We start from the raw sequence: 21,193 nt of genomic DNA on the forward strand, positions 1-21,193 counted from the left end.
CACTGGTTTACTATGGTATCTTCTGTTGTAGCAAAAGAGCAAACAAGGAGATTTTTGATGTTCATTTCTTAGACAAAAAAAAAACAACAACAAAAAACCACCTCATTTCTGGCTAGTTCCCCTAGATGAAAATTTTAGGGAAAAAGTCCCTTACAGACGTAGTTGCAGTGTAGGCTGCAGCTCTGGCTATGACAGACCCACAAACTGCAGAGGAAGATTTTAACCTCACAAGGGCTTCTGCCCCCAAAGTGCTCCCCAAAAGAGCTGTGATTCAGCTTCTGCTTTGTAGAGTTAATTAAAAATCTTGAAGGAGACCTGAAAACATCTCATCAAAGATATTATTACTACTGTTACTGTTATTATTACCATTAGTACTATAGAATGAATTATCTCAAGTTATATTCAAGGTTCCCAAGTTTCAGTGCTGTTTGAGTATAGGCCTAATTAATATGATGAAACATGATCAGCACTTTCATAAATTCTGAAATGTTGCTTGTCCTCGATCACCAGCTGAAGGGTACTGTAAGTAAAATGAATTATGTTTATCACTGGATGTGGTTAGGAGCCTCATACTAGACATCAGCTAAAGTCTGAACCACAACTTTGTCACAACACTTTATTAACTTCTTTCTTGGACTTCATATACCATATGGTTTTAACACGTATTTCCTTATTACCCACCACCAAAGATGTTATTACAAGACATGTTGTGAGTGAGTGGCCTATAAAAGTAAATTTAATAACACTTATTTGCTGGTCATTCCAAGKGGCAACTCTAAAGTATCAGAGTTTTTAAATATAGGACACACCACAGTGAGTAACTTTATGAGATTTTATTTTGATTGATTTGGTCCCTGGAACATTGCTTTTTGTCTCTATATTGTATCSATTTTATTGATTCTCACATCCTCCCAGCTGTATTTTAATTCCCATACTGGAAGTGTAAGTGGACTTAAAGGGCAGGTGTCATTTCCTTGCTAATGAAAATAACAGGTGGGCAGACAGAAAAAAAGAAAGAAAGCAGTGCCTTTAAAACAATAGTTGGTCTACAGTTATTTCAGCCTTCACTACCTTTTAAACTGGGAAATAGTCTGAAAAGATAAGTATGAATGTGTACAAAAGATAAGTTTGTATGAAACAAACAGCAATATTCTGCTATCACAGTGCTCTAGAAATTTAGAGTTTCATATTTTTATATGTAACCACCTCCAACTGCTTATACTACTGCTGCTTTGTCAAGCTAATTATCTGGAATTTTAACCACAGCCTTTGACTTGTCATTGTATGATACTGTAGTTAAACTGCTAGTTATACATAAACTAGCTAAATTAAGGCATAAAGATATATGCAACCAAGCTGCAATAAGCGAAATGGAAAATTAAGTCAAAAACTGGAAAGTTCCATAGGCAGTCGTATTGAAGTTGCATTTAGAATTAAAATAATAAAAATTCTCTACACAGRAACATTTAGTGCAGAAATCAATTAAAATAAAATGGGCATTGTTTAAAAAAAATCCTGTCATTTGGGTTACTTTGGCATACTTCATAAAGACTATAATTTACATAAAGAACTGTGAGAGGCATCTGATCATCATCAGTTCTAYAGCCTAATGTTTAGGGCTTTTCTGGAAGTAAAAGGTAAGTACAATTCCAAATTGCTTGTCTGGGTTTCTCTGTTCCATGGTAATTGCTGCCACTGCTGATCAGTTCAAAATTTGAATATTTTACATACACAGTCACAATTATATTTAGGTGTTACACATATATAGATTGAGTTCAAGACTCTCTCACCCAATTAAGCACCACAGGGGATGTAATTATTTCTCTGTTTACTGTCTGAATCCTAGTCAGTCTGAAGTGATGAACTGTTCAGGGTAGTGCCAAATAAGATCACTAAGCATATGAAGAAATTTAAAATCTTACGAAACTTCATTTTCGATTTCTATTTCAGATTTAACCTAAAATAAAGGTCCTTCATGGGTCCTGAACTTAAATGCTGCCTTTGTCCCTGAATCCTTCTTTTATATGTAGCTTTAAATCTGTAGAGGGGGGAAAAAACTGATAAAAGATGAGATTCAAGGAGTGAAGGGGATGCCAGAGGTTGTGACATAGGTGGAGAAACTAGAGCTAGGATCAGAGCAGAAAATGAGAGAAGCTTGAGAGTTCTATACAAGCAATTTTCTCATAGGTGCAGRGTTTCTTTGGATGTTCAGTGTTACAGGGTGTGCAATTTTTGAATCTGTGCATTGACTTTATAGGACTTAAACAAGCTTCTTGGATATAAAGAAATCTCTGAGAGATTTGATTTGCCARATTCCAACAGAGATGAGGATTAGTGTTTGTACTGTAGCCCACCACAAAATATTGCTGTTGGTTTCTTCACTTGTCTTCCGAAATTTTTCTTCACGCTCCTAGACAATAAAGGAAAARCATAATTATTACCTTTTGGGATCTGTGTGTTTCATGGCAACTAGAAAGGCATCCCCCTTCTGTGTAATGGTAAATAAAAAACTTTTTCCATGTGGATAAAAATRAAGGTCTGTACTTATGGTAGATATCCTAACAAATCAAAACTGAGAAGCAGACACACTGCATCCTGAAGCAGAAAAGCAAACAGAGCTTCCCTTGTTCACAAATATATTGTGCTGAATATGTCCCATTAGTACAGATTTTAACCTGTTTAGGGTTACAGTCATTTCCATATTGCTATCAAGAGCCCTTTTGCAGTTGAATTCCTGTTTTTAGGTAACTAGTTGATATATTTCAAACACAGTCTATCTGCGTGCATACAGAAAAGTTGACTGAGTGTACGCTTGTTTGAAGGAGGGATTTAGTTCTAACTTCATGGGTATATATTAATATAAATTCAGTCATTTCCTTCCCCACTCAATAAAAGTTTATGTACACAGAGCAGCATGGAAACAGCATCACTCACAATGGTACCTGCCACCTGCTCAGCTGCTGTGGCTGACTCTGACCAAGAAAACTCTATCTGGAAAATTCTGACATAAAATAACACCTGATGCAGTAAAAGAACACCTGTTGCTATAAGCATGAGTTCACAGTGATTAATTCATTTTATGTTACTGCTTAAAGACATTTTGCAAGGTAATAGAGACTATTTTGGTTAAATATCTATAGATTTTTATGAGTTAGCTAAAAAGAACACTGCGATTGGATAAACCTCATAATAGTTTATCAATAATAAGCCTATGCACAATAATTTTAGCATTTTCTTTAGGGGTCATACATACTCTTTCATAGTCTTGTTCTTTGGTTACGTGATGAATTTGCTCAATTAGATGTTCTAGTCTGACATTAACTTCATTCATTTTGTCTTTGGYTTCAATAGCAGATTCATCCAAAAAATGTTCCCCAACTCTAATGTCCAAGTGGAAACGCTGCAAACAGAAAAACATGTTATTTAAACAATGGATAATTTCCCCTTAAGGTCATTGCAGGAAAATAGTTTTAATTGCTTGTAAAAATCCCACCTAAAATTAGAATCTGGKGGAAAATTTGAAGKGTTTCTTAATTTTATTTTTAAATTAGTTCTACAAATTTACAATCTTCACTAATGTTAGGGTATTATTTTATGCTACTATTAATTCAACCACCATTAAAATGTTTTCTTTGTCCAAAATAGTTAAAAAATAAGGACTGCTCATTATATTTCACATTTCATTCCAATATTACAGAAATTAMATTCTTTAATAGTACTGCTGAAAGCTTTTCATAAATATGTTTCTAGATTCACTCACATAACTGTTTTCTTCACATTATTGTATAAATYRATGTTRATRCWCCTCCATCTATACCAGATAAAAATYACCTTCATATCCTCAGAATCACATTCATGGTGGATAGTTAATTGTGACCAACCAACACTGTATCCCTCTTACCTCCCTAGATGATAAACTCCACACATTTTTTTTATGATTAGACCTAAATGCTTTTGCAATGTATATGATTAAATTTCCATTAATTTCTATCAATCAGTCTRTAAGAACACCTCATTATTCCAGTATAATAATCCTACTCTAGTCCTGTTATTTCTGTGTCATCTACATGTTTACAAAGTGCACAGCTAGGATGAGATTTAGCCTACCTTAACACATTTAGAAGATGTTKGTATTTAGCTGGTGATTTAACTCTTTTGCAGTCAACTGAGAAAAAAAAATCCAAACTAGAGAGTAATTCCCTCATGGTTTTGGGAAGCAGCAAATAGATAAAAAATTTCAAAACAATATTTGTGATTTTTTTTTGCTCTACCAATCAATTGGTAGAGCCATGATATCACCTCTGATGGGTTTTTTTTTTTTCTTTTCCCCAAATGTGCATTATAACCAACTTTACTGGTAGGAGACAATGACGAGTATGCTGACATACTCTACATTTGAATATCTTTCAAAAACTAAAGTGTTAATTTTTCGTTAGGAATTCAATCTAAGTTAGCAAAGACATGGAATACCTTTATGACAAGTTCTTATGTTAGTCAATCTTACATATGTCTTTTTGATCCAAATTTGGTTTTTTTACTGATCTGAATCTTTCACATTCAAAACACAATACAAGCATTAAATCTCTCTATCCTTAGTCTTGCCTCTAGAATGCTGACTGTAAATATGAGAACAGTCTTTTTATCTCTTCATCTACATAATTTGGTGTTTGTCTTCTTTAATCACTAAAAATGTTGAATTATCTGCTAGAAGTTAGACCAGGTTCTAATCCAGTTTGTAATCTCTGCTGTTTGTAAACAATTTATACTGTTACAACAAAGACTATTTAGGAAATACACCTACCAGTTTACTTCCTGCAATTACTGCAAATCTTGTGGAGTTAGACTGGAAACAGATGATGTGCTCCCCAGAGAGATAGGATGTAAAAGAAAATGTACCTTGTGGCCCATACAGTTTTGACAATAGTACCTGCAATTTAAATATATACATTGGGTTTATAATTTATAACTACCAATAAAAAAWTTAAAAAACAGTACTGTGAACTGGATGCAAAAAGGAATCAATTAAGCTTCTGATATCATTAAATTTGTCCAAGTTGCAGAATTGATTTAGTAAAAAGTAGACAATTTTAGCCCACAGAGAACATTAAAATGTTAACATTACAAATAGAATTTTGTAATGTACAAAGGCCAGTGCTCTCTAAAACATGCAAGGAAGTTTGAAAACTGAGATCTTGTCTAGGCAGAGAAATAAATTGTCCATTGCTGGAAAAGCTCAGGACCTCATGGCCATRCAGGCATCTGCTCTGCATGGGGGCTACGTTCAGCCTCATGGTGACCTTGACTTTGAGTTTTGTTTATCATCAGCCTTCCTCTCTGCTGCTCAAGTACATTGTGTACCATTTCACTTCATCAGTGAATTTTCTTTTTTCTTTTTAATTTAACTTGTTTTCTCAGTTGTCAGTTATCTTTTTAATGACACTCTTTCCCAAATGCAAAAATTGTCCATACACATCATTATCAAAAACCATAATTTCTGTTTACTTTGTTAGAAATCACAGGGTTCTTACATCTTCCAGCATCAAAATACTGAGCTAGCTGGTAGACTGTAGATTTACTTTATCCCCAGAAGCATCTTTTATTTTTAGATAGTACTGACTGCCAGTGCYAGAAGTCAAGACATGAATCCTACAGAATTATTCACAAAGCATATTTACCTCACCAGAAGGAGTTGTGACAGTCACAAACATTCCCAAACCAGGAGCAGATTCAAGAAAGTCATGTTTATGTATATCCCAGCGTTGTACTTTGTAATTCCCTGAATAAAAAACATAGACAAATCTGTTCAATAAAACATAGCTTAACATTAAACATCTTCATCACTTTTTTGGGAAAAATATAAAGATAAATCATTAAAAATTATATGTGTATTTCATGTATTCATGAATAAAGTTGCTCAGAGGCACTTTTAATGCAATAAATTTTTACTACACCAGAACATGTCCTGAAGTACTACAAAAAATGGTTAAATAACAAGAAAAACTTTCTGATTAATCCTAATGCTCTGGAAAGATCAGCCCTTAGAAGGCACACAGGGACCTCCAAAAGCACAATGTGCTGTACTGAAATCACATTTTATGGATTGTCTTTCATACTTACCATATTATTTCTTTTTTAAAAAAATCTGATTTATTTTTTACTATCCCCTTGAAATCTTACATTTACTGTCTTGTAGATTAATTTAATTTGCTTCTGATATCAGAGGTGAACTGAAACTTTAGTACATCTTGAATTGTCTCTTTTCAGACCAGCATTTATCAAAAAAGTAACTCTCCCATTCATAGGGGGAAAACCATGTTACAGAAATTCTGGTATGAATGAGTACATCAGTCAGAATGTGCAGAAGCACACATGGAAACAGCAGTTCCACARCTGTAGAATTAAAAACCATTCTTTTTCTTTGTTTAGTCAGTAGCATGCTCCAAAAACCTGCAATTCTTTGTTTGATGGATATACACAATGTTTGAGGACTTTACACCTAATCCCTACTGCGGAAAGTTACTTTCAATGTGCCCTTTTCTTTATTTTTATTTACCATACTCATCAATCACAGAATCTCCTGTTATATTTCAACTTATCTTTGTTATTGCATAGGTTAGATCATTATATAGCATTCACAGGTACCTACCAACTACCAAGGTGTCGCTGGGAAGATCTTCAATTATGCATTTCTCTTCTCTTTCTCCCATGTGAAAGTACAAAGCAAGGGAAAAAGAAAYCCAAAAGTTCATAAGAATTCCTATAAATTTGCTTTTCATGGTTTTTGTATGTCCCTGCTGTACTGCTTTTGAAGATAAATAGTTACATACAAATTGTAGCCTGTAGTGCTGTGGTTGTTCCTTGTTTGCTGCTTATCAGTGTATTTTTGAGAGAGGGAAAAAAACTGTGAGAAAAGGCAGCTGGTGGTTACACATTTATAAATAACTACAACATGTTCTGGAGAGTGAGATAACATGGAAATGACACCTTTTAAAGGCTTTCTTCTTTCCCAGCATCTAGATTTGAATTAATTTTATATACTTAAAAGAGCATGAAACTAAAAAAGCCTCTCAGGTGCTTGAGATCAGTTCCCTAGATTACTGTAGGCAACTACTTTGGCTATCTCTTTGCATAAACTGCTCAATTTTCAACTTAAATGAAGTTGTTATTTCCCATTTATTCTGGGTGATTATTCCAGAGCTTCACTTGTCTTTTTTTAAGAAATCCTTTAATTTCCATCCTAAATCATTGTACAAATGTGTGCAGYTGTATAAAACCCACAGGCACTACATAAAAGAAGAGCTATAAAGAAGCCAAAGGAACCTGAACAATGAAATTATCTGAAACATTAATGAATATGATACTGCAGGGGAAAAATAACAACATTAACACTTTCAGAATAAGATTTTTGAATATGTCTGTTTCTCAAATACTGCSTAATATTCTCTGAAGATAATGATAGTGTAAATCAAATGATGATTGAGGATTTTATTTTTGTCTTTTGTGCTAATTTAGACTAGTGCATAGGTCTGATGACAAGTTTATTTGTCACTCAAATGTTCCTTGTCCTATGAACTGAGATCAGTGGGTCTGAAAGGTTGGCCTCAATGTCAGAGAATATGTGGTCATTTTCCAGCAGGGAGGACCCACCAATGRGATTATTTCCAGTTGGGAGGACGCATTTTTCCTCATAAAATTCATGTCATCCCAATTGCATGAGAACACATATTTTTGTAGTATCAAGAGGAGTGGACAGCARCTCATCTTCAGTTCCTGTAACCTGACTTTTTTGCTGCTACACTTTACTATTAATTGTGTCTTCCATTCTGCAAGAATATCTGCCAAGGCATCRAAGTTGATTCTTTCTATAAAATATTCTTGAAATAAATTATCTTTACAAATCCATCTCAAGCTTMCTCCCAAAGTGCTTTCTGAGATTAGTTTAACGCAGGAATTAATTTGCCTTTTTCCCTCCCTAAACCTCATGTATTTAGGACCACAGCATCTTGGATGCCAACCATCTGTAACACAAGATAYGAGGGAAAAGMGAGGAAGAGCTTCTCCGTGTTTCTTCCCRGTCCCAAAATTTTAAAGASRATTCCAAGACTRTTTAAAYTAGAAGCTATAAAGTCCTAGCAATATCTGYACAGAGATCATGTACCTCATCAGTTTAATCAAATATTGTAAGAACTGTGCTCCATCACTAGAGTGTGTTTCACTCACTGTATCCTCAGTCTTGTCAAGTAATGTCTCCATCCCTGTGGTTTGCAAAGGGAATACCTGGAATTGTGTTTATGGCCAAACTACTTACAGCCACAGGGGCATCCTTWAAGAAGATCGTATTTACTGAGGTCTCCTGAAGTTACAGCTTAAAAAAAAATCCCATATCCAGGTAACTGGCTGGATAGGAAACTTCTCTTTTTGAAGGAAGCTGCAGTGAATATTCATATATGTAAACACTCTAAAATAGCAAAGTTATATATCACTGACTGGGGTTTTCTGAAGTGTGTTGGCCTGTTACACATTCACTTCCCTTTCTATTTCACCTCCTTACCTCATCCTTTCTCTTTCAGTGTCCTTTGAAAAACTTCTGGCTCCAGGAGCTTGAGGGAACAGTGGGACTCCTCCAGTCAAACTGTATCTTGTGGGACTGGAATCCGAGATTCAGATCATGTATACAATTGTAAATGCAGATGTTTTTTACTGGGCCTGGCCCTTTATTTGTTCTGGGCATGCGAAGAAGCAAAACTGTAGTGTTTAGTGAACTTCCAGGACTGTACCTCTGAGAATATCTTGTGTATCTTTTGTTTTTCCTAAGGCRGAATTTAGAATTGCATCTGATATCTGCCCAAAAACTTTATTGAGCTTGATTTATCACTCAACAATCTGAACTATCCTCTGAGAATATTTAGATATATATTTCAATATATGCTTATGTTTTCTGATATGATGATAAATGTATAAACATGTAATAAATAAGTGCACAAGAAAACACAGAACTGTTAAAACTAATATAAAAATGAGAAAGAAAAATATTGATGATTAACTAAACCCAAAATAGTTTAGTAATACTATTCTCCCTGTAGAGTGGAAACAGGGAATTGAAAAAAAAAACAAAAAACCACAAAACAGGTGTGTTTCACACAGGAGTGAAACAATTTTGAACAACAGACAACAGTGGGTATCTGAAGAAGGAGCTAAGTGCAGAAATTCCTACACTCAACTCCAACAATTGTATGTTTATCAGCATTTTCAGGACCAGTGAAGTCTAGTCTGACAAGTTCCAAATTTATTTGGGTCTTTGCAAGATTTATCTCCTGGAAAAAAATATAGAGAAATGTTTAAATGTTTCACCTCTGTGGAGAATACAGTGTGCTCCTTTTAGGACATGAGAAATTTCCTTGTGTTTGCCATATTCCAAAAAGAACCTAATCAAATTTACTCTCCTGTTCAATAGCTGTGCTATATATTTGTAAAATTTCAATGTGCTGTAAAAGTTTTGTGAGCTGACTTTAAACTTATTCTATTGAATAAGTTTTATTCCAAAATTCTTTTCATGATTGRTAGCCACAACTCTTCATAAGCCATATGTTGCATTAATTTTATAACATTACTTGCAGTCAAAAACAGTTTCTGATGTGTTTGTTATTGTTGTGCATACCTTAATTTAGATAATACATATACAAATGGCAGCAAACACATATAAAGAAACCTGGACAAATTTACTGCATATGTAAGGTTAATGATATAATTTATATTATGGTCAACAGCACTAAATTTGACATAGTTGTTTTGTGAGGGACACACACCAACAATCAGTTTTTGAATCTCAACTAACACTTTTAATTCAGCTCAGAGATTTTTTACTAGTATCCACACTTCTGATTTTATTTTCCTAGTAATTTTGTTGGCCAAGTGTTCTCATGGCAGTTATTCTCACTTTTGAGAAAAAAAACAAAACAAAACAAAACAAAACAAAAAAGACATTTTCAGATATTCATAAGTCTCAAGATGAGTTTACTCAGTTCCATTATTGCCTTAACCACACTGCAAACATCTGGTCACTCTGACATACATAAGTAATTTTTGAAGAAATACATGTTAAGCAAGTTTAGAAAGACGACAAAAATGCCAATAAATTATAAAAACATAATTTAGAGGRAAAACTATTTTCTAGGTATAAATAGCTGCAGATACACAAATTACAATACTTAAGGTTATTAGTTTAGATTTTGCGATTGRAAGGTTTTTAGTGTGAAGTAAAAATGTGAAGTACAATCTTTCCAAATGTCTTCTTTTCTGCCACTAGAGGGTACTCCAAGAACTTAAAGTGTGTTTAGAGGAAGGATTTATTCGGGGGTTTTTGGTCTGTAAATGATTCAGTACTGATTGTCATASTAAACCTTAGGAATTTAACCCCCCAAAACCTTGCTATTTAATAAAAACTTTCAAAACCACTCTAATACAGCYTTTCAGCAAAATAGTGCAGCATATCAAAATGATAAAAAACATTGATTGACATGTAGTTTAGATTTAAACTTATCCTACTTAAATTATCTTAATTATTATCTTTATTTCAGACACAATTTTCTGGTTCACAYCCTGTTTCTTCATCCAGATTTGGACAAGGCATTCCATTATTGGCAGGCTGAAGAAGTACAAAACGAGTTCTGATCTTGGTCCCTGTTTGTCTGCAAACCCCTCTGCAGAGACCCCAGGAMGACCATTGTGAAACCTCACAGTCCAGAGGTGTTTCTGCAATACACACAGCGAAAAGGTAACTTTACATGAAATTSTACTTAAGGCAAATACACAGTTGGAAAAGCATTCAGGAAGGATCATCAAACAGCATCTTTTCTTATACAAAATATATGTGATATTAATAAAATCCATATGTTGTCTCATAAATGTAAAAAAAAAAGCCTGGTTTCAGCTCCTAAACTCATCGACTCTGGTATTATTGCTATTGCAGTCTACAGCCTGTCTGAGCTATTATGTCAGTACTGAAGTATATTATCTCTTGAATGAAAATACAGAATTCCTATAAAAGAAAACTATGCTTAAAATGATTGCACTCAAAAGATTGAATTAAAAAATGTTTACTGTCAATTTTTATAACTCATCTTCCTTTTTATGGATTACTAAAAAACTTATTAAAGCTTTTCTCTGGCTTATTTAGGTATCCTTATATTTCTTTGCTATTGTTCCTATAGTTGTTCATATCAGATTCCATTTTATTTTTGTTCCAATTTGCCTCAGAAATATAGAAAATTCCATATTTTATCATTAAATCATCTTTCTTTTTTTTGGTGCATACATTACTCTTCCCTTTGCCAGTAAGGATATTCTGTCACTAGAAAATTTCTAATGCTGAAAGGATTTTCAATATCGTTTTTATTTGCTGCAAGACAAGAAGTTAGAAACTCCAAAGTACTATCCATAGTATATGCTTCTACCTAAAATATATATCACAAAAAGGTGGTAAGTATTCCTTAGCAGGCAAAATTAAAATACTACTTTTCACAGGAAATTGCATCAAAACGGCCTGTTACAGCATTTGTGGGTAAAACTGTGGCATCTTTAAATACCACACTGAATGTGTGACACCTGGTATAAATTTCTGGTATTACAGTGAACTCACCACTTCTGTTGTCATCACTCATTCCTATGTTTTTAAAGGGAATGAGAGACACAGCTTGACCTCTGGTAATTAAATCTGCCCTGTTGGTTATAAAATAAGTTTTTTAAAAGACTGATTTACTGGTTAATATACAATAAAGTGAGGACTTGTGATTAAAAATTATTTTTKAAATATCATACTTTAAATGCATTGTTTTAAATTTATACCCTGAAGAGGGCCAAATGTTCCTTTCAAATGTTGTGGGAAAGACATAAAGGGTAACACTCACTTGGAATCTGTCTTGTTTTCTAAAGGAAATACATTAAAACACTATGAGTTGATACATACATTTATTAAAATATAAATAATCTATTAATAGTGTAGAGAATGTGYTTTATTTTAGTGGTTGTGGGGTGACCTGCACAGTGCTGGAGATGTAATCTTCAGGCATTCTGGAGAAGCTCTGGGAACATGGCAACTCTTTTGGGAATTCATTGCTCCCTTGGAACAAATACTGTGTTAGTTATGTATTTGTTAATCCAGAGATTTGAAAATCACCCTTATGATTGACTTGAGTCAGTAGTTTGCATGTCTTCCTACATATTCAAGATTATTAGCTAATCTTTTTGAGAAAATAAAAATGAGAAAGAACTTTATTTTTGTTGTCAGGATTTATGTTTCTATTAAAAATATGTCCAAATCAATTGAATGAYATAATCTTTTATTGCACAGAACTGCCAAAGTCTGACCCAGAAAGAGACAACAATAAAGTTCTTGGCTTCATTATCATGTAAAACCTTAAGGATGAATATTTACTTCAAAGTTTCAAAGAGTTTGAGAACTCTGATTCTGATCAAGTGTCATTTGTTTCTCATAAAATTCACTGATCTACACTGATACAAAGGCTTGGGTAGCTCTTACTGTGGACATAACCCAATCCTTTGAACCATAGCTCAAATATGCAATTCCTTACTTATTCTTTCAGGAATTCTCTTTTATGTCAACTGGCTTGTTTTATTTCCCATTTGTGAGYCTGGAACTCTTCCTATGTAGATAGGAGTATATTCTGCTTGATCACCTGTTTCAGCCACATCATCTGCCAGATTTCCACATATTTCTGAGTGAATGGAAATWACAGAATTGAGAACATCAACTTACTAATCACTTACCTGAGACAGAGTCTATTATTTCATTGCTTTTAGCTGGAAGATTAATAAAAGGTGCAGAAAGACCCAGCTGTTTTTTCTTTGTTTTCACCATTTTTACTTGAGCAATTGGTGGCAAAATTTTGAGTTTGGGATAATAAAATGAGTTTGCTGGGTGACTTGGAGAGGAGCAAGTGATCTGTGAAATAAAAAAGGGAATAAAGAAACTAAGAAGATAACTGTAAAACCATGTTTGTAAATCATTCTACTACTTTTTTTGGCAAATAATTGGCATATGACCAGTTTCTATGAACCTCAGTTCACATAACTATGCTGGTAGTCCCAGAATTTATATGCAGGATACTTGACTGGATACAGGTCTGTGGTGGGAGGTACTGAAAACACAGTAATGTATTAAACGATTTGACAGAAAGAACTGGATGTTATTACTAAAAAAATACACGAGTATTAAGCAATAATATTAGGTATGCTATGGCAGCTGTCATATTGATATGAGAGGCCAAAGGTGTTGTTTTCCAGCTTCTCTGTTCCCTTCCTCATCACTCATTAGCACAGTATTTGTTGCTAGAAAAACTGACCTTTAAGAAAAGATCAACTGAATGCTTACAGTATTCAAATATTTTGAATCAAAATCCTTCTTTTGCCACCACTCTKAAATGGCAAAAGCAAGGTATGAGGCATGGAGAGGATCTAAAGAGGGTCAGAGACTGAAAGCAGTGAGGTTCTCCTCTTTAGGTCCTTTCCCTCAAATGTTACAGTTTCAGGTTTCAGCAGCACTTTCAACTGAAAAYTCCTCCTTTCTTCAGTATTCACTGCTAAGAATTTTCCTGGTTAGATACACATCTGGTGATGTCAGGACTTTGGTGAGTATTTTCATTTTCCTGATGCTTTAAGAATCGTTAATTAGCATCTAAAGGATTTCTGCTTTTCCAGAAAATAATTGAAGTGTAGAGACAAGTTTTCATGAACCATTTACATTTACCCAGTAAATTTCAAAGATACAGAAGATAAACAAATGCAACAGGTTTATCAGCTGCATAATAAATCCATGTATAAACAGCAGCACTCTCAAACAGGAAATCAGTTTCACAATTATAGAATAGTTATATTTTAAAGGGAAGACTCAAAACCTATCAGTATGAAGTGCTAAACTATGTATGTGCACCTACCTCTTTAACTGTGTCCTGTGGAATAGTGGCAAAGTTTGGGGAGGAAAATGTGAATCCACTATCAGTTCCAGCATCATAYGGAAATAGATCTACTGTTACTTCATCCATCCAGTGGTCTCCATCACAGAGATTTAGGCTGTCAATGCCCACAAACCAGTCGGGGCTCGGAACAATTCGTACAACAAATGAAACCTAATGAAACAAAATGATCCATCAGGATTGCATCACTTGCTTTGGAAWCCTTCAGTCCTGCTTATAGTAATTTTAACTCAAAGTTCCTGAAATAATGTCATTATGCTCTTCTACTTTATAGAAGCTGTACAGTGCTCCCTGMAATGTGACATGCTTTTTAGTAACTCTATTTCATTATATTGCTCCTAGAAGTGAGAATTCAAATATTTAATTTGGTTGCTGGTGACATAAAATAAACTTTCAAAATGAATATGTACATTTACTTACTAAGGGATGTCTTGGATGCACTTCTAACTCAGTAGAGGTTTGTCCTGTACCACTGGTAATTGCAGGAGCAGAGAAGATTCCATGTACACTCTGAATTTTCTCTCCAGCTTCTTCTATTTCTTTCATTAATACCCATGCTTCACCCTTTTCAGCAAAATCACGTACACCATTGCTGGCATATTCATTTTTTTTCCACATGCTGTAGTCAGAACTATGAGTAACACCTATTTGAGTGAATACATGGCATGACATAAAAGTCCGGTTTAGCATGTCCCTATTTCTTCATTTTCTCTGTTTTATTTCTGAGGTTTAAAAAAATGTGTATAAAATTGAGTGAACACTAAAACATTTGGCTTATTGCTGTTTGTTTCAGCTGCGGCCAATTGAAAACAGAAGTCAATTGAAAACATTTGTACATTTYTGAAAACGTGGATACCTCAATATCTACATTTAACTCTTAATAACTTGGGCTTTTTTTTTTCACATTAATTATCTTAGTAACTATTAAGAATAAAAGATCACAGAGGTCAAKAGACTTATCTTCTCTTAAAACTATGCATACTCCACTTACCTAGCAAGGATGACCACTGTGCTGGGGGCCTATAGAGTGGATACTGCTTAGGGAATGCAGTTTGACTCCATTTCCCTATGAAGATTATCCTGTACTTAGCAAGTTCCTCTGCTGTGCAAAGAGAATCATCCCCCACAGGCAGGCTGCTGGCATAGCCCAATATTGTTACAAGTAATGTCCAGATAACTTTACAGGAATAGTCGAAAAACATCAGGTTTTCCATTCCCTTCCACACAAAAAGAAAAAAAAAGTTAGCCATATTAGTCACTCTAAACTCAAAAATTAATAGCAATTACCTAATAAAATGTAGCCTAAGTTATAACCAAAGAGAGAGCAGATACCTGAAAAACTAAAAATTGTTATGCTTCTGAAAACATTACTKTAATGCTTTCAGATTTGTTATTTCCATGCTATATAATACAAATACTGGGACAAGTGTTTCTAATGAAAATGAAAATGAAAATATCTTATCCTTGTCCATAGTWCTACCTCAGAGAAAAATCTGTTTCTGATTTTCTTTTGAAATCTGATTAGAGTCACATCTTGATTTAATTAGAGTAGCAACTGTTTCTGTGGAAAACATTAGTGGTATATTTATTCTTCTAAAGATTAAATTGCAGGTTACTTTGCCAAAAGAAATGATTTATTTTAAATTTGTGTTCTACAAAGSCTGTTTTATAGCATAACATTTAAAGTCAAATACATTTCATATTTATATAAATTACTTTGCTGTCATAATGTGAATTAAAAACATTGCAATTCCTTTAGATGGTTTAAACGGCACAGTTTTTMAAAAACAATATTTTTTGGTTTACTTACTGTCATAGGTTGTACAAATTTTGTTTTTAAATTAACGTGGTAATTGCATCAGACTGTTGAACTCCACCAATTGTTTAAAATAATAGCCTGAAAAACTGATTTTTAAATGWTTTTGTCCTTTGAGAAAACTATACAAACTTCAGTAAATCACTAATAATATATTAGTTTGTAAAAATAGCCATGAATACTCACTAAATATTCCTCTGGAGCACTGGTAGGGGGAGAGCACCTGCTTTTGCTGGCAGCTGAGTTGATCTGCAAGAGAAGACAGTAGGAGTCTTGCTATTTATGCCTGAAGAGGGTCTCTTTGGTCCAACAATTATTGCAATCTTTAGACTTTCCAGGTTTGCAAAAATCATGCCATCTTCTTGTTTGCAATCCCTTTGGATGGACTAGCAGAGGTTTCCGGTCTGTCAGCTGGTTCGGGCTCCTTATCAGAAGACTGAGATGCCGAAAAGACAAAATCCTTTTTAAAAATACCTTGAATTCTTAGTAACAGTTTGAGTTTTCTGGTGCCTTTACAGTTCTCTGCTCTTATTAATGCCTCCAAGCTATACAAATGAACTGATTCCAACACTGAAATAGTTCTAGTGAATACTCTTTAAATGAGAAACATGTTTTCTTGTAAGTTTTATTGTCTGACAGATGCTCCTTCCAAACATTTACAGAGAGCTTGCTCACTCTCACACACCATATGTATGTGTTCAAATAAAAGGGGTGAGGCAGCTAAAAATGTCAAGAGGAAAAAAAAGTTACATTTCCTAATTGAACAGACTCACACAGACTGTGTCTCCTGCAAATATGAATTAATTTAAAGTAGTACAGTGTATATTTTTGTGTTGTACAGTACTGTATGCTGGATGATGAAAGGGCTCTGTAACATTGTGGTTTCTTTGGAAAGAGTGGTTTTGGGAAGCTCAGAGATTTTTCTTAGCTGTCTTCAGAGTAAAAAACCYCAAATAAAAATCTCATTATTACAGTTAAATCATACATCCTCTGTAGCACAGTACATATATCTGCATCACTAAAACTGTTTAAATTGTTTATGAAAATATATGCATTATACAGTGACCTAATTAAAAAGTAATGTTTAATCTTTATTTTATTTTCCCCACCACCCTTCAAATAAGGGAAAACAAAGGGCTTTGTGCCAAACCTGTAAGGTTAACAAATGCTCTTGTGGCTGGTCAGCAAAGGAAATTCAAAATTTTACAGTGAACTATGAAAACAATATTTCATAGAGTTTTCTTTAGAAATTGTAAGTAATGTCATTTAAGTACTTCCACAGATCTCTAACATGATGGTTTAGCATATTTGAAAAAACCCAAACAAATCCAGTTATTTTCCAGATGCAGCTCCCAGGCCATCATAGGTTAAGGACACACTGCACAGCTTCACTGACACACTCTTGTCCACCAWACATGTCTGAGCTTTGTGGCACTTTAACTGGAAACTTCCCTCCCACCCYGTGGTAAATCCAAGCCAGGAGGTGAATAAAACTGGGATATCTGGATGGAATTTCCATCAATTATTCTGCTGACAAAATGGAATCTATTGCAAGTTTCAACATAGATGGATACAGCACCTAGAGTCACAATTCTTCTATATCAGGATAGATACAGGAATACTGCAGCAAGTTAAGCCATGTAGGCATGGACACCTCCTTTATACCAAGGTCTCTTCCTCCATCCTGTATTAATRGCACATTTTTCAATGATTTTTGTTTCAGGAGCCAAACTCCACTAAGAAAAAGAGCAAAGAGCCTTCATGGATAGTTTTATACAAGTACTTCCAGTGTTTGTTGAAGGATGATACTTGAATTACATCCAGCTCACTCCCTCCTACGCACAGAATTCCAGATCCACAGRTTTCTTAGAGATTTTAATTTAATGACATCCAGCCCATGCAGCTCTCTAGAAGTACACAAATGTCCCACAAGTTTAAAAGTGTGCTGCTCCGAGCATTGTTAAAACTACTCAAGGCTTGCATATTTATTATTAAATAGCTTTTAACTTCAGTAGGTTTTATTGTTCACCATCACAGTTACTGATCCAGTGAACTTCACATACTGAAACATATTGTGGCACTGCTGGGACAACACKTCAAATGAGAACAAAGAAACTAGATGTGGGTCTGGCACAGAAATATTTAATATATCAGACTAGCCTTTTCCTTTCGAAGATAAATTGCTGGCAAAAGGCACATCAGCAGACTCGATTATTCTGGTTCCATGACTACGTGTTATGAATGTACCCAGGAACTGGACAATACATGCAAGCTGCATAATTTGGCACTGGACCTTTCCCTATTTACAGTGAGGGCTTTACCATGACAGATTTCTCAGGATTAAATTCTTCAGGACCTAGAGCCTCATTCTTATCTTCGTTGAATTCATAATGAAATCATCTGACAAAATATTGTAAAGTTATTTAATTATCTTGTCTCCCTACTCTCTNAAAACAACTGACAACAATTTTAATTCAAAATAAAAATTCTGGTCTTTGCCCCAAAAGCGGAATACTTGAAAACAGAAATAGGTAAAAGATTATGCTTGAGACAAATGATCTTCTTGAAACCCCGTAAGCTACCTTATCCAGTCTGATTTAGGAGACCTTTCACCTTGGATAGCTCATCTTTGTCATCATTAAAGCATCTTATGTACTTAACAAGGAAGTACAGCCTTTGACACTGCACTACAGCTGAAATAAAGCGTGTGGGGAACAACTGCGCATGGAAGACAGAAAGCAACAGGACAGAACAGACAACAGATCAAAAAAATCAAAAACCAAACCCCTGCTCTCAAAAACTGCTTCAAAAGAATTTTAGTTACAGAAAAATAGTCTTGATGTCCCTTCCCCCAGCCATCCTGAAAGCAAGAAGTGTTGCTAAGATTACTGTGCCCAGCCTTGACAGCACAGTCTCCAGGGACTTTGCTTTTCAGCACCCCCTTTGAAAGCTTTGTCTGCATGAGGGCCATCACAGCTCCCACAAGTATCAGGTAACGGAGGGAAGAACTGATGGATATGGGAAGGGGGTGGAGTGAGAGAGAAGCATTGTAAAACAAAGGCTAATATCAGCCTTTTTGGAAGGGCAAGGAAAGGGAAGCCGCACTATCCACCCTGTGTCACTAATACAGATGCTGGAAGCTGCCAATGTGCTCTGTAGCACTCCAGCAATAATAATCATAAGCATAAACTGACTGAAGTGACTCCATGGGTTGGAAAGATGCCAGCTATTACATCTAAGCCACCTTTATCTTCAATCCTAACTTGAGAACAAGACCCATTAAAACATCTCCTCCTCCAGCTCTACCCCGAGATATTATTATCCAGGCTGTATCTTTCAAAATTGCCATTTAGCCAGTCATATCCAAACTTTCACAATGATTAAAACCAAAACAAAACACCTCCTCTCCAGAAAAAAAAAAGAAATGCTGAGAAAAAATAAGCATAAATATGACTTGCAAAGTAAAATATAGAATAATAACGACAGATAAGGCAATAAATGTAACATCTTTCTGGAGAGTGGAACAGTAATAGAACAAATAAAAATTCCGTCAAGAGTTTTGATGTTTTGCCATGGCAGCTGTGCAATGCAAAGTTTATTTCTCCTTATTTGTGTCCACACTCAGCCACAGGCTGCTCATTTTTGGTCTGCAACCTCTCTGTAATAGAGACCAAACTAGAGCTCTGAGAGTGAGTTGCTACAAGGTGCAAGGGGCTAAGGCAGACCTCAGATCTCTGAACAGGAGAGGAAACAAAAAAGGAGTGGGGGAAGGGAAAAAAAAAAAAAAAAAAAGAGAAGAAATGTGCAGAGTAATGTCAGAAAATCCTAACTCGAAGACTCACTGTCTTATTTCTTTAAACAGAAGCTGTGCTAAACATAATCAGTCTCTGGCATTGTGAAGGACATCAAAACACCAAATGTGCCTCTTAGATGAGAAGGAAAAGAAAGAACAGAAAAAAAGCAAATTTCCACTCAATGGATTACATTCATGGCTGGGAACCACAGATGCCAAATTTCTGTGGGCCAGCAGTAGGAGAAAAAAATTCCTAAGCATAGGAATCAACCTATGCTTACATTCCTTCTTCAGTTTTTATGCCCCATTAGGAAGCTGYTGAAAACTCATGGAAAATTGTAAGAAAGATTTCCCATTTAGTAACAAATTTGCCTGCATTATAAATGCATTTTTTCTTTCTTTTTTTTTTTTAGTAAAACAGCTTTTGTTTTTCAACTTTGTGTCTCTTCAGGTACATCTATTTTCTATCCATGTATATACCTCTACAGACCCTGAATGCTGGAGGGTTTGGTCATACAAAGCTTGTTTTATTGAAGCACCAGTGCCAAAGTGTGCCTTGGGTTAAATTTTACTTCCAGAAGTGTGCAACTTCTGCTGTTTCTTGTCAATGTGACAACAGTTTTACAGTTCCTGCAGTCTTTCCCAAGATTCAGAGCACGAAAGCTGGAAAGTATAAAATAAAAATGGTGTCCAGATACTTCCGTGTCTTAAATATCAGTCCTAACTCTGTCTGGAATATTTTGTTTTTTCTAACAGAAAATAATTTTTAAAATGAGAAAACAACAACAAAACAACTTTAAAATATAGCAGTATCATCAATATCATGTTGGCTCTGGAATAATTTACACTGTACGAAAACATTTAAATGAGCACATTCAGACTATCACACAGGAATRTACCACATTAAAATCATGTAAATTCCATTTTGATTAGTCAGAGAATAATTTAGCCCTTTTTCTGGCAAGCAACCAGATTACCATGATTAGTTACGACTTTTCTATTAAACTGAAAGGTTAAGAGCAAGGAAAGGAAAATTTGCCAAAATGATTGAGCTGAAGTTAGTTTGCCCACCTTTACTCAAAACAGAAGCTCCAAAAATTTTGYATTTATATTCCTGATGTGTTACCACACATTTCAGTTTTGCTAAAACTGTTTCCATTCCACTGATAAGGAGTATATGTGCAATTTTGATATTCACAGGCTGCTTAACATGCTTATGACTAGCTAGAATCTCTTTGTCTACCAAGAAAAACATAACATTGTATTACTTAAGAAGGATTATACAGCCATATTTTCTCTCCTGTAGTTACCATGGAGACACATACAATTATGGACACTCAGCAATGCCTGAGGTTTACATTCAGTCAAAGCCCTGTGAGCTCTAAGTTGTAAAATATCAGGTCCAGAGTGACAAGCAGCAGAATATTTTATGATGGACAAATTGTGGTGTTGATTTTGTAGCTTTTACAAATGAAAAAATTTATGTAGGAGAGTAAAATATTCCTAATATTGGATGGTACAACAGTAGTGAAGGCAGCTTTAATCTCTCTTAATCTTTTGGGATAAAAATTTAATTTGTAGATTAAAGTACCT

At 34.7% G+C, this 21,193-nt stretch overlaps 2 protein-coding genes across 3 annotated transcripts; both read right to left on the bottom strand.

The window, feature by feature from the left end:
- Window positions 1-2,260: 2,260 nt before the first annotated feature.
- Window positions 2,261-6,973, bottom strand: LOC130581172 (transmembrane emp24 domain-containing protein 11-like). Its single transcript, XM_057379129.1, is given in 7 exon segments — window positions 2,261-2,410; window positions 3,254-3,400; window positions 4,802-4,927; window positions 5,676-5,776; window positions 6,647-6,830; window positions 6,832-6,891; window positions 6,893-6,973. Coding segments are annotated over 7 exon segments (849 nt in total).
- A 2,277-nt stretch (window positions 6,974-9,250) lies between these two features.
- Window positions 9,251-16,584, bottom strand: LOC130581170 (spondin-2-like). 2 transcript variants are annotated; one of them, XM_057379128.1, is made up of 7 exons: window positions 16,001-16,584; window positions 15,333-15,340; window positions 14,983-15,208; window positions 14,412-14,635; window positions 13,953-14,144; window positions 12,787-12,961; window positions 9,251-10,752 (listed from the first exon to the last, which is right to left on the bottom strand). In XM_057379128.1, exons 1-7 carry the CDS (start codon window positions 16,158-16,160, stop codon window positions 10,574-10,576), a joined length of 1,164 nt encoding a protein of 387 aa, XP_057235111.1. In that variant the 5' UTR covers window positions 16,161-16,584; the 3' UTR covers window positions 9,251-10,573. The 2 variants fall into 2 exon arrangements, with proteins under 2 accessions (XP_057235111.1, XP_057235110.1); XM_057379127.1 differs by lacking the exon at window positions 15,333-15,340 and having other exon boundaries at window positions 9,252-10,752; window positions 15,994-16,050.
- Window positions 16,585-21,193: the final 4,609 nt, after the last annotated feature.

This window comes from Malurus melanocephalus, unplaced genomic scaffold, assembly GCF_030028575.1.
Source record: "Malurus melanocephalus ecotype Western Australia unplaced genomic scaffold, MMel_1.1 scaffold_389, whole genome shotgun sequence".
NCBI lineage: Eukaryota > Metazoa > Chordata > Aves > Passeriformes > Maluridae > Malurus > Malurus melanocephalus.